We start from the raw sequence: 13,491 nt of genomic DNA, 5'->3' as shown, positions 1-13,491 counted from the left end.
GAGCAAGTTGTTAAGATCGTTCTGAAACCTTTGGAGTTTCTCTTCCTTGATAAAGTTCTCTATATATCTCTAAATACCTTGTCCGATTTCATGAGCTATGTTTTTCTTTCTCTCCCTTTAGTGACTAGAACTACAACTTCTTCTGTCACTTAAGATCCCTTACTTTACCATCTTTATCTTTCAATCTCACTGAACGTGCCTTATCTGACCTCTGGACTAAGTCAATGAACTGGGGCATATGAGAAACTTGAATCGGGTGAGTGACAGATTGAGCGAGACTATATCCGTGAAATAAACTATCGGGAAATAAAGCACTTTGCGAAAAAGGAGGGAATATCAGGGGACTGACAATCATTTTAAGACGTGAAAAAAAAAAAACATAAGTTCTGGAGTGCGTTCTAATATTCCTGGAGATTTATGAATTCCTGGAGAGATATCTTTCAGATAATTCCATGTCTCATCAGAGAATGGTATACAGCACTCATTTGTTATTTCTCTGCTGATTTTGCGTGGAAATAACATAAAATATTCTGCCTGAAATCGAGAGACATAGATGGACAAATTGACGACAGCATGAAGTATTTTTGTATTGCAAACCCCTACCCGCATTTCCGCACCGAAAGCTGATCAGCAAGGAACATGAATTAAAGGAGCATTCAACAAGGCGCGATGCTGTCATGCTACTAATGATAGTGTGAGTCGGGACAGGATCGCTGAGCAAATTATCAATGAGCCGAACAGCATGATGTTGGGAAAATGGGAGTTGAAAAATCTGGTCTCAGAGAAAGCTCACCAGATCTTAAACAAAGTTACAGGATAGGATATGTTTCGATGCACACATCGGGTCGGTGATTCATGGCCTTTCCAGTTTCTCACCGCTCATTGGTTTCTCACAGCCAATGAGAGAAGATGGCCCCATCATGTCCATTAAAGGGCAAAATGTATCTCATTGGTGCGTTTCAGTGAATTGCGGTTCACAACTCAATATGTGAAATTTGACAGTTCAGAGAGAAATATTGAGTACTCGGGGAAAAAAAATGTTCAGATCAAGTGGAGCGTGAGAAGGTTTTGGAGAGATTCTTGGCTGTCTGCAGTACCAGCTCATTTAACATTCCTGAGAAACCTTTCTAAATGACCACCGCTATAATGCTGCACACTGTCGTGGCACTGACGATGATGCATATCTGGACCAGTGAGTATATTAAGAATATGGAAATTATTGGGCAGCGAAAAGAAATTATTAATAACCTGTTCACTTCCGCACGTTTATTGCAATCTCGCTGAATATTACAATCTTACTGGAAAGAAGAACACAGAAATTACATTATGATTATGCAATATTGAAACATATATTTCCCCTACGAATTTCCCGTGTAAAGGAAAGCTTGATTTGTTTGTATGATTAGAGTATACTGGCTGAATGGATGAGGAATCAGGCAGATTTGTTCGCAATTCATGACGATGAAAATAGAACACTGAGATTTGTTTACCTTGCAGTTTCATTGAAAATGTTTTTTTTATTGCATTGTTTAAGCAAGCTCTCGTTTGAATCGCTGACGTTAGAGAACTGTTTCCATTAATTACATGGACTTACACGTTTGAACCTCCTATTGAGGTTTTTGTGAAACGGTCACTCTGAAATTGCACCTACACTAAGGGAGATGAGACTCAGAAATTATCCCTCTGCAAATCAGCGGCTGTTGTCAAAGAATATTCCAAACAGATTATAAATTGGAATTGACTAGAACTGGAGATAAATTGATGTTAGGAATCTACACATCGGCGTCCAGAATGAATAACTCAGTGAATGTGCGTAGCTCCCATAGCTGCAGTTGCTCCTGGCTGAAGGCTTGTGCACAACTTCCTTGCTGTTATTTATTAGTTACAGCTCTGTCTGCCACCATGTGGCATATTCAAGTGAAGGAATTTGAAAAATGTACTTAGACTTAGATTTTGGAAACGTTTTACATCTTTGAAATCATTCTGCAATACTGTGAATATTTACTAATAATTTTGGTTTTATTCTTCAATCATCCGAAGATTTTTAGTTTTAATACACCATACAGTGATGGAATGAGATTCGTTATCTATGATCTTATATTACATTATATATCTAATTTTACATTTAACTTTCCCTTTTATTGCACGTCAGGAGAAATGCAACTAAACATTTTGTTTTGCAGTCCATATTCCTGTGTTCCAGTGCATGGATGCGACGAATCACAGTTAGTTACATGTTGAAATTTATATTCTTATTCCCTGTCTTGGTTTATATTATGATTTAGATTCTAATGGAAAATGGGACGATTTTTTTTATCTCCTTTCAAGTATCTGGATAAAATGTTTAATACTTGACTGCTGTATGAAATGGAAGCATCCAGGGAATCAGGGACAGCAAAGAAATGGGAAATTCACTTAACACTTAGGCAGAATGCGCAATATCTATGAAAATAAATAAAAACAAGAAATACAAATAGCTCTCGTCCGCAGATACAGCTTAATCGGTCTTGCGTTTTTGACTTTATTTCTCTTCTGTTGAATATCCCGCCTAACATCCTATGACCACACAACCTAATCCCAGTACTTCACAAACAAATCTAATTCTGCATTTCTCATTTCAGGTCGCTTCGGGGATTGTCAGCCAGAACCGTCAGGTAACTTTGTTAACTTTTCACTGCGCGGCGGACTGGGCAATTACAACTAATTGCTATTGAAACTCCAGTTGATAGGTGACTGCACCATTAGACTTAAGAGCAGAATTAGTTAATTTAACCTATCGAGCCTGCTCTGCCGTTCCATCATATCTGATTCTAGATCACACTCGACCCCATACACCTGCCTTCTCGCTATAACCTTTGATGCCCTGACCATTCAGGAAACTATCGGCTTCCGCTTCAAATATACCCATGAATATCCTCTGCCAAAGTCTGTGGCAGAGCATCGCAGAGATCTACTACTGTCTGACTAAAAAGATTCCCCTTACCTCTCTTTTAAAACGTCACCTTTCAATTTTGAGGCTGTGCGCTCTAGTTCTGGAAAGCCCACTCCAGCAACCAACCACTCCTCGTCCACCTCAGTCCATTCAACGTTCGATAGGAGTCAAAGAGATTCTGCCCCTCCGCATTCCTCTCAATTCCAGTCAGTACAGACAGAAACCTACCAAACGCTCCTCATATGTTAACCCCGTCATTCGTGGGGAATCACCCTCGTGAACCTCATCTGAACTCTCCCTAATGACAACACGTATTTTCTGAGATATGCGGCCCAAGCTGTTGACAATACCCCAAGTGCGGCATGATTAGTGTGTTGTAAAAACTCAGTATTATCTCATTGTTTTTTTTTTATCCTAATTCCCGTGAAATAAAGGCCCATTTGCATTCTATACCGCAGACTGGATGTGTAAATTAACCTTCTGGGAATCTTGCACAAGTCTTGAAAAAAACACTGAGTTTTGAGTTATCTCACCATTTTGATAATAATTTGCACCATTGTTCATTTTACGAAAATGCATTTTCATACAATTCCCAACATAATGTCCCATCAGCCATTTTTTTTTTGCCCGATTTTCCAATTTGTCTGCGTTCTTCTGCAATCGCATTGCTTTCTCGGCACTAACTGCTCCTCATACTATCTTCCGATCATCGGAAGACTTTGCCGTAAAGTCATAAGTTCTATTATCTAATTCTTTGCAAAACAATGTGAAAAGTAGCGGCCCCAATAGTGACCGACGAGGATCACCAATGGTCACTGGCAGCCAAAAGAAAAGACACTCTTTATTCCAAGACGCTGCCTCCTGCCTGTCAGCCATTCTTCTGCCCATGCCGGTATCTTTCCGGTAAGAAAATAGGATTTTATTTCAACTTGGAACGATAATCAGTCATCTTCAGGTAGGGCGGATAGCAGAGAAAGTACTTTCCCTGACCTTAGTTTTCTCCAAGCTTAAGTAAGCTTTCATTGTTAAATTCATCCTCTTACTGCTGATGCTGACGACACGCGAAGGCTCAGTTCGACTCTTTCCAACAAATTTTGGTTTCGATATCCCAATGAATGTGGACTGTGTGCAGTAGGACAATGACAGAATGGCAGATCTGCCGCTCTCCGAAGAATGCATATAACCTATTCTTCTGGAGAGCTACCCAATTCTTCTCCTGGGTCGACAGGCTTCCTCTAGTTCTCAGCCGTCCACTAGTTTCTTGTCTTTTTGTCACGTTAAGCGGCTCAAAAGGTGTTTCACTATCCTGACCTCCCGCTTGATCAAACGTTTTGCGTGAAGAATTTTGAACTTTCAGGCGCCGTTTGGTAGCGTACGCGATGCGCCGAGCACGAATGGCCTCCAGCTTAAACCGCTGTTTACCTTGGATCGTTATTTTCTGTTATTTTCCAGAAAGCGTGAAGTTGAGGTTGGTGAATGGCGGCAGTCGATGCGACGGGAGATTGGAGATTCAGTACAAAGGAAACTGGGGGACTGTGAATGGTCGTTCTTGGGATATGCCGGACGCGAATGTGGTGTGTCGGCAGCTGGGCTGCGGCGCTGCACTGAGAGCCTACGATTATGCTAGGTATGGGGAAGGATCCGGACCTGTTTTCACGACGGATGTTCAGTGCGGTGGGAGCGAGGCCGCTCTCCAGGAGTGTAAATCAGAGCCATGGGGTGACACTGGCTATTCACACAGTGAGGATGCTGGCGTTATTTGTAAAGGTAAAAGTCAGGTTTTTATATCTGCGGTGCCGCGAGTTTGATGTCCTCCTGCATATCACTAATGCCAATACTCGAATAGAATGCCCCCGGTGTCAAACTAAAACCAATTTGTGTCGGGATTATTTTCGTCATGTTGGAATTACTATTCGTGTTATCGTGTCTTGCACTGATGTTAACCACGGTAAACATACTTGTCAGTCTGCAGAACTACACGATCATATGACCAGGTCGAACAGCATCTGTGGTGGGAGAGAGATTCTCCGTAAGACCATGAGACATCGGAGCAGAATTAGACTACTTGATCCAATGAGTCTGCAACGCTTTCAGTCACGCCTGATCATTTCCCCCTTCCTCGACTCCACTCCCCGGACTTCCCTCTGTAAATTTTCTTGCCGTGCCCATCAAGAGCTTATCAAGTTCTGTCTTAAATATCCCCAACGACTTGACTTTCAGCGCAGTCTTTCGTAATAAATTCACAAATTTACCTCCCTCTGGCAAAAAAAAAAAAAATCTCAGCATCTCTGTTCTATATGGACGTCCCTCTTTCGTGAGGCTGTTCCCTTCTGTCCAAGAATCCTCCTGCACGGGAAACATCCTTTTCACATGTTTTCTGACTAGGCTTTCAACATTCGAAATTTTCACCGCGATCCCCTCCCCATCCTTGTAAGTTACAGCGCGTACAGATCCGTGGTATTAAACGTTCTTCTGTGAGAATCCTTTCATTCGTGGACTCATCGTTACAACATCCTCTGAACCTATTTCAATACAGGCGTATGTTTTTCTTAGAATGGGAGCACAAATCTGTTAACAATGCTCAAGGTGAAGCCTCACTCGTGGCGAATAAATCCTCCACATCACTTTTTTTCTAGTCGTCTTGAAAATGAAAATGCTAGAGCAAAATAATGCGTTTGCTTTACTCACCATCGACTCAGCCTACAAGTTAACCCTTTCGGGTGTTTTCCACCAGGACACCCAGGTCCCTTTGCAGCTCAGATTTTGGTTTGAATTTCTCCCTTTTTAGAAAGTAGTCTGTACCTTTATATCTATTACCAAAGTTCATGATCATACATTTTCCATCATTGTATTTCATTTGCCACTTTGTTCCCTATTCTCCCAACATGTCTACGTCCTTCGCCAGTTTCCACAACACTACCTGTCCTTACGCCAATCTTCATATCATCTGCACACCTGACAACAAAGCCGTCTATTTCATCATCTAAACCATTGACATACGGCATGAAAAGAAGCAATCCCGAAACAGAACCCTCCGAAACACCACTAGACTCTGGCAGCCAACTGAAATGACTTTTCCCACTCGCTGCTTCCTAGCAATCAGCCAATGATCTCACCATTTTTCTGTAAGACCATGGCCTCTACCTTGTTAAGCAGCATCATATATGGCACCTTGTGAAAGCTCTTCTGAGAGTTTAAATAATCGACATCCTCTGCATCCCCTTTATCAATCCTACTTGTAATCTCGAGAAGGAATATCTGCAGATTCGCTAGGCAAGATTTTCCGTTATGGAGTCCAAGCTGAGTTTGGCCTGCCGTGCCCTGTGTCACCAAGTACTCCATTACTTTATCGTTAGCGATTGCATCAAACATGTTTCTAACCACTGAAGTCACGCTGGCTGGTTCATAATTTCCTTTCTGCTGCCTTCCTTCTTCCTTAAAGAGTGGAGTGAGTTCTGAAATTTACCATTCATCTGGCACCATTCCAGAATCAAATGTTTTATGGAAGATTATTAATAATGCCTGTGCAATATCTACCGCTACCTCTTTCAGAACCCTAGGATGCTGTTCGTTTGGACCGGATGACTGATGTACCCTTCGCTGTTTCAGATTTTTGAACACCATACTCCCTTGTAATAGTAACTGCACTCACTTTTCTTCCCTCACTCCCTTTAATACCTGGCACACTTCAATTGTCTTCAACATTGAAGACTGATGCAAGGAACTCATTTAGCTCATCTGTCATCTCCTTGTGCCCCGTTATTATTTCTCCCGCCTCATTTTCTAGCGATCCTTTATCCACTCTCATCCTGATTTTATTGTTTACGTACTTGAAAAAAATACTATTGACTTTGAACTTGTTTGCTAGCTTGCTTTCATCTTTTCACCTTTTTTCCTCCAAATGATTTTTGAGTTCCTGTCTGTAGATTTCGAAACGCTTCCTCCAGCTTCCAGGTAATTTCTGCGGTGTTGTCTGCCGTTCCTTTTCCTTTAACTTTCACTTGCCTTGTCAGACACGGCTGTTCTGTTTTGCCTGTTGAGTATTTCTTCGTTTTTTTCAAATACATCTTGTCTTCACTTTACTCATTTTTTTGCCCCCAGAAACGCACGCCATTGCGGCCCTGCTCTCAACCCTGCCAGCAGCTCGTTCCAATTTACTTCGGTCAACTCCTTTCTCACGCTGGGGCAATACATTTACTCAACTAAAATATTTCTGCTTCAGATTTTATTTTTTTCCTGTAGAATTTTAAGTTGAACTTAATCATATTGTGATTACTGCATGCAGTCCATTTACCTCATACTCCCTGATCACCTCCGTTTGATTATAAGACACCCAATCCAGTATAGTTGATCCCCTAGTAGACTGAACGACAAATTGCTCGAAAAAGCCATCTTGCACCATTCAATAAACTCACTGCCTTGAGACTAATAACTAATCCGATTTCCCAGTCACCCTGCATGTTGAAGTATTCCATCATTATAATACATTTGCCCTTTTGACACGCCTTTTCTATGTCCCGCTGGTTCACATCTGAACTCCTGTTGGGAGGCCTGTATATAACTGTAACTAGGGTCTTTTCCTTTGCAGTTCCTGAAATCAACCAACATGGATTCAACAACTTCTGTTTCTATGTCACATATTTCTAAAGATTTGATGTCATCCTTTACCACCCTACCCTGCCACCCTCTCTGCAGCCATTCTTATCGCTTCAATGTAACGTGTACCCTCAGACATTCAGCTGCCAACTACAGCTATCCTTCAGCCATGATTCGCTGATGGCCACAACATCATACCTGATAATCTGCAATGGTGTAACAAGAACATCCACCATATTTCCTGTACCCCGTGCACTGTTAAAACACTTTGTGTACTGTATTAGCTCCCCTTTATTGATACTGCATCCTTAATTTTATCCTGTCATCTACACGACCTTCGTGACAATCTTACTATACGCTATATTTGGTTTTATACCATCCGTCTTATTCTGAGTCCCTTCACTCTGGTTGTCACCAGCTGCCAACAGTTTAAACACTGCACAGCCGCTCTAACAAACCCAACCGCGAGGATATGGGCACGCTTCGGGTTCAGGTGCAACCCGTCGCTTTGGTATAAGTCATATTTCTCCCAGCAGTCATCCCAATGACCCAAGAACCTGAAGCCCTATCCCCTGCACTAGCGGCTCAGCCGTGCATTAATTTGTCGATGTCCAGACTGCACAGACTCGAACCAGAAATGTCTAGAATTTGATGATCAAAGACAAAATCAATGTGCAGCAGATGATGATCGTTTTCTTATTTCGTCCACATTTCTTTTTCAGTTGCTCCAAATTCCACAATTTGCTGCCATTGATTGTAGTGTAATTCAGCACCGCAACAGTTCTTTTCCCCTAACCTATACAAGAAACCAACATGATAATATGATCCTATTTGACACACGGTGTCCCATATCTCTGCTAACATGTTCTATCTTTATATCTGTCGAAGTGGATTTAAAGTTACGTTTCTTTAACTGTTTCAACTACTTTCTCTCGCAGTTCGCTGGTGCACCTGTCACCATGTGGTTTAAGAGGTTGTCCCTTAGGTGCTTCTGATATTTTTTCCTCTCTTATGAGGGCGTACACATAGCCCTCTATTTTTCTAAGCTCCATGTACCTATCTATAAGTCTCTTAAAAGACCCTATCGTATCCGCCTCCACCACCGTTGCCGGCAGCCCATTCCACGCACTCACCACTTCCTGCGTAGAAAACGTACCTCTGACATCTCCTCTGTACCTACTCCCCAGCACCTTAAAACTATGTCCTCTTGTGGCAACCATTTCAGCCCTGGGAAAAAGCGTCTGACTACCCACACGATCAATACCTCTCATCATCTTATACATCTCTATCAGGTCACCTCTCACCCTCCGTCGCTCCATGGAGAAAAGGCCGAGTTCACTCAGCCTGTTTCTAGATAAACTAACTTACCAATGAATGTGTATATAAAATACTAATTTATCAGTTTAACTGCTTATATGTTTATTTATTTGTTTGTTTGTTTATTTAATTAATAAATATATGCAGTGTCTCAATAAGACATATATGGAAATCAACACACAATCGGGATCAGGCCATTCTTCAGCGTTAATAATCAATGTTCGTATTTTGGGTGCTTTGCTTCTGTCTATGGATGCTGACTGATGTGCAAAGGTCCGTCAGCATTTCGTGTCTGTTGCTCAAAGTTTCTAGTTTGTTCAAAAACTCTTGTGTTAACATTTAATCGTTTTTTTTTTATTCCAGAAAGTTTGAAGGTGAGACTGGAAAAAGGAGGCAGTCCATGCGCCGGGAGACTGGAAGTGAACTTCGGGGGATACTGGAGACCTGTCTATGCTTCGGGCTGGGATTTGCAGGATGCAACTGTGGTGTGCAGAGAGCTGAGCTGCGGCGCCGCGCTGAAAGCCCCACACGAATATCACTTTGGAAAGGTTTTTGACTACGTTATAACGTATAATGTTAACTGCAACGGGGCCGAGGCTGCTCTACGGGAATGTGAAACAAAAAAATGGAGTTTCTACAACCATCCTCAACCCAACTATGCCGGCGTTATCTGCGCAGGTAAACTGAGCCCCTTTTCTCTGGATACACCCTGTCTTTATTGATCCGGGCTGTCTTAGAATTAGAATAACACAAACTTACCGCTCGCTGCGAGAGATCTGTTAATAAATCTATCTATTTAGAGATTATTCCTGCCATGTTGAGAGAGCTTTCTGATTTCAAGCACCTACATAAAATCGTAAATATGTGACAGCCGGCACAGCCACCAGAACGATTGAACGGATCAAGCGACATCTGTGAGTAAGAAAATGCAGAATGTTGTCGTCAGGTCTAATATAGACCAAACTCGATATTTTAGCATTTTTTTTTGCACCACAGCTGTTGCTGGCCCCACTGGTTTTACTTCGAAGTTGTCAGTAAACTTCAGCTACTTGCGAAGTGTCAATAAAATGTGATGAGTCGTATAGGAAGTAAGGGATTAGGAATTTGTCCTTACATTTCTCAAGGATATACGGTGCATCGGAAAGATAAGCTAGAACGCAGAGCAGGTGTTGTGGTCCTCTGTATATGAAGTAATGTTAAATCATTGGAAAGGGATGTTATAGGATTGGAAGGTGTAGAGTCTCTCTGGGGTGAGTTAAGAAATGTCAAGTGTGAAAGGAACCTACTGGCAGTTTCATAAAGACTTCCAAACAGTATCCATAATGTCGATTACAAATTGCAGCAGGAGATAAAAAGACAGTGTCAGAAGGGTAATGTCATGATATTAGTTGGGGACTTCAGCATGAAAGAGGATTGGGAAAACCAGATCAGTACTGAACCTCGAGAGAGAATTTGTGCAATGTAGAACAGCTCGTTGATGAGCGCACTGTGGGATCGGCTGTGCTGAATCGGGTGTTGCACAATGATCTGGAGGTGATAAGAGAGCTCATGGTTAAAGGACCCTCAGGGAAAAGTGATCAGAATATGATGGAGTTCACTCTGCAATTTGATAAGGAGGAACTAAATCCCAATGTGCTGGTATTTGAGTGGAGTAAATGAAATTACAATGGCATGAGAAAGGAACAGAACAAGGTGATTGGAAAGGGACACTAGCAGGAAGGACAGCAGAACAGAAATGGCTGGTGTTTCTGTGAAAAAATGAGAGAAGTACAAGACAGATATATTGCCAAAAAGGAAGAGATTTACGAATGGAAGAAGGACACTACCGTGGCGGACAAGTGAAGTGGGAGCCAAAGTAAAAACAAAAGAGGTCAAAGCTACAGGAAGATCAAGATTGCAGAAGGAAACAAAGATGGTCATAAGGAATAAAGATGAAATATGGAAGGACGCTGGCGACCAATATGGTAGATAAGAGCCATCGAATTACATGGGAATTGCTAGCATGGGTGGAGCATTGGCTGTTCGGCAGAAAACAGATCTTATTCTGGCTGGCTGCCGATTACCAGTGGAGTTCCACGGGAGTCGGTGTTGGGACTGTTGCATTTTACGATGAATGTCAATGATATGGACTGTGGAATTAATGGACTCGTGGCTAAATTTGCCGATGATACAAAGATAGGTGGAAAAGCCTGCAGTGTTTAGAGACTTGGATAGTTTAGGATAATGGGCAAATACGTGACAAATGAAATACAACGTTGGAAAGTGCATGGAAAAGAAATAAACGGGCAGACTATTATTTAGATGGGGAGATAATCCAAAATGCATAGATACGAAGGGACTTGGGAGTCCTTGTGCTGGATACCATGAGGTTACCCTTCAGGCTGAGATGGTGCTGAAGGCGGCAAATGCAATGTTGGCATTCGTTTCTAGAGGTAAAGAATGTAAGAGCTGGGATATGATGTTGAGGCTTTATAAGGAGGTTGCAGACCACACGGTGTATTGTGTGCAGTCTTGGCCACCTTATTTTAGAAAGGATATACTGACATTGGGGTTCGGAGAAGATTCACGAGAATGATTCCAGGAATGGATGGGCAGCCCTTTGGCTGTGCTCCCTGGAGTTCCAGAGAATGAGGGAGGGTCTTATAGAAATATTCAAAATGTTAAAAATCCTGAACAGATTAGATACGGCAAAAAAATGTTTCCCATGGACGGGAAGTCTTTGCCAAGAGGATACGAATTCAGAATTGAAGGGCGACCTTTTCGAGCAGAGATACGGATACACTACATTCGTCAGAGGGTGGAAAATCTGTGGAATTTGTTGCCCCGAGCGGCTGTGGAAACCAAGTCATTGAATGCATTTAAGGCAGAGGTAAATAGGTTCTTGATTAGTCAGGACGTCAGAGGGTTTGGGGGGAAGGCAGGGGAGTGGGGATGACTGGAAAAATTGGATCAGCCATGACTGAATGGCGGAGCATACTGGATGGACCGAATGGCTACTTCTGCTCTCATAACTTATGTTCTTATGGTCACACTGATGGCATTGTGAATGCCAACCTCCCTCCGAATTAGATTCCACATTCATTTTGTGAGGAAATATGAACATGATTTCAGATCATCGCTAATGCTTGGTATCATTACATAGAATCGTTTGCATTTTTAGTTATAACGAACTAACTTCGACCTCAGAACGTGCATGTACTCTTTGAATTGATAATGCGGTCTGTGTGCTTCTGTGTTCTTTTCTATTTGTTTCAGATTTTTGTTAACTGCAGCGTTGCATTTTAAGTATCAAATGCAAGCAAATGTTGCCGTTATGTAACTCCCATTGTCTCGCAGAACCAGTAATTGAACCCACAGTGTATGAAAACAATCTGGAAAAAATAAGGTTAATGCAATTCCGAAATTACTGTTTCATATAAAATTATTCCCAGACATTTTCACACTTGAAAGGATGAAATGCTATCGGGACTGCAGGAAACTTGAATAAAATTAAACCTCTGGATGAACTGAACTAATCACCAGTCCTGTATAGAGAAAATATGAAGCACACCGTTCCATTCCGGGACAATGTTGTAGATTGCCTGAACGGGAAACAGAGAGCAAGGGATTCAGAGTGAGTTCTCTACCTCATAAAATTGGAGATACGGCCGAAAGGGGTCTCTACTAACAGCGGAAAAGAGAAGTGCACCGTAGTACATGCTGCCGTTTCTAGAGAGGCTACTGCTTCGGTCATCGGGTTTCCGGACTCAGAATCGGAATTAATATTACCGGCATTTGGCGTGAAGTGTGTTAACATTGTAGCAGCCAGATAATGCAATACGGGAAAATATAGAACAACCGTGAATTGCATTAGGTGTATATATATATATATATGACCATAGATATCAGAGCAACATAATGCCATTCGGCACATCAGGTTCACTCCGTCACTTCATCAATGCTGGTCCATTTGTTGCATATATGTCATGATATATATATGACATGGCATATGTGTGAGTGTGTGTGTGTGTGTGTGTGTGTGTGTGTGTGTGAAATAGCTAATTTAAATAAAGGGTGCAAAAACAGATAAAAAGAATAGTGGGGCCTTGATCATGGGTTCAAGGTCAATTCAGAAATCGGATGGCAGATGGAAAGAAGCTGTTCACGAATCGATGAGCGAGTGCCTTCAGGCTTCCGTGCCCCCTTCTTGATGTTACCGATGAGAATTGGCATGTCCTTTTTGGAGGGAGTCTCTTTAATGACTGAGACCGCTTCTTTGAGGCACCGCTCCTTGACGTGTCCTGGATATTACACAGACCAGTTCTCATGATGGGACTGGCAAAATTTACAACTTTTTGCAGCTTACGAGATCCTTGCAGTTGTCTCGCTGTAGCAGACGGCGAGAAGGACTTACTGGTTCGAAAGTTACTCAAATCAAGTCTTCATGACTGCAGTCAAGCAATTCTCTCTCCGTCAAATCCCATGAAGCAAAATCGGTTTACACAGTAGCAATTTATACAACTGAGCCGTACTATGGTTTACATATTCTGGTTTAGCTTTGATTTCTCCGCCTTTGACGAGGAGAATCTGTTGTCATAAAATCCAGACAGCATACCTAATATATATTAATATAACACCTAGCGATAATATTTTTAATGTAATTCTTC

General features: G+C 41.9%; 2 protein-coding genes across 2 annotated transcripts in view; both read left to right on the top strand.

Moving 5' to 3' along the window:
* Positions 1 to 1,112: 1,112 nt before the first annotated feature.
* On the top strand, positions 1,113 to 4,740 carry LOC140208007 (scavenger receptor cysteine-rich domain-containing group B protein-like). Its single transcript, XM_072276539.1, has 3 exons — positions 1,113 to 1,192; positions 2,622 to 2,654; positions 4,385 to 4,740. The coding sequence occupies exons 1-3, from the start codon at positions 1,132 to 1,134 to the stop codon at positions 4,738 to 4,740; spliced, it is 450 nt and encodes a 149-aa protein (XP_072132640.1). The 5' UTR covers positions 1,113 to 1,131.
* A 178-nt stretch (positions 4,741 to 4,918) lies between these two features.
* Positions 4,919 to 13,491, top strand: part of LOC140208006 (scavenger receptor cysteine-rich domain-containing protein DMBT1-like) — a 43,957-nt gene continuing 35,384 nt past the window's right edge. Inside the window, exons 1-2 of the mRNA XM_072276538.1 lie at positions 4,919 to 4,943; positions 9,209 to 9,523. Coding sequence (XP_072132639.1) covers positions 4,919 to 4,943; positions 9,209 to 9,523 — 340 coding nt within the window. The remainder of the gene's footprint in view (positions 4,944 to 9,208; positions 9,524 to 13,491) is intronic.

This window comes from Mobula birostris, chromosome 13, assembly GCF_030028105.1.
Source record: "Mobula birostris isolate sMobBir1 chromosome 13, sMobBir1.hap1, whole genome shotgun sequence".
Taxonomy (NCBI): domain Eukaryota; kingdom Metazoa; phylum Chordata; class Chondrichthyes; order Myliobatiformes; family Myliobatidae; genus Mobula; species Mobula birostris.
This window is presented reverse-complemented; position numbering and strand designations above follow the sequence as displayed.

Bases quoted from the DNA above. Each gene is read 5' to 3' on its own strand.
- LOC140208007 (XM_072276539.1), top strand. From the start codon at position 1,132: ATGACCACCGCTATAATGCTGCACACTGTCGTGGCACTGACGATGATG. The intron at 1,193-2,621 runs GTGAGTATATTA...TTCTCATTTCAG, and splicing joins GATGATGCATATCTGGACCA to GTCGCTTCGGGGATTGTCAG. The intron at 2,655-4,384 runs GTAACTTTGTTA...GTTATTTTCCAG, and splicing joins TTGTCAGCCAGAACCGTCAG to AAAGCGTGAAGTTGAGGTTG.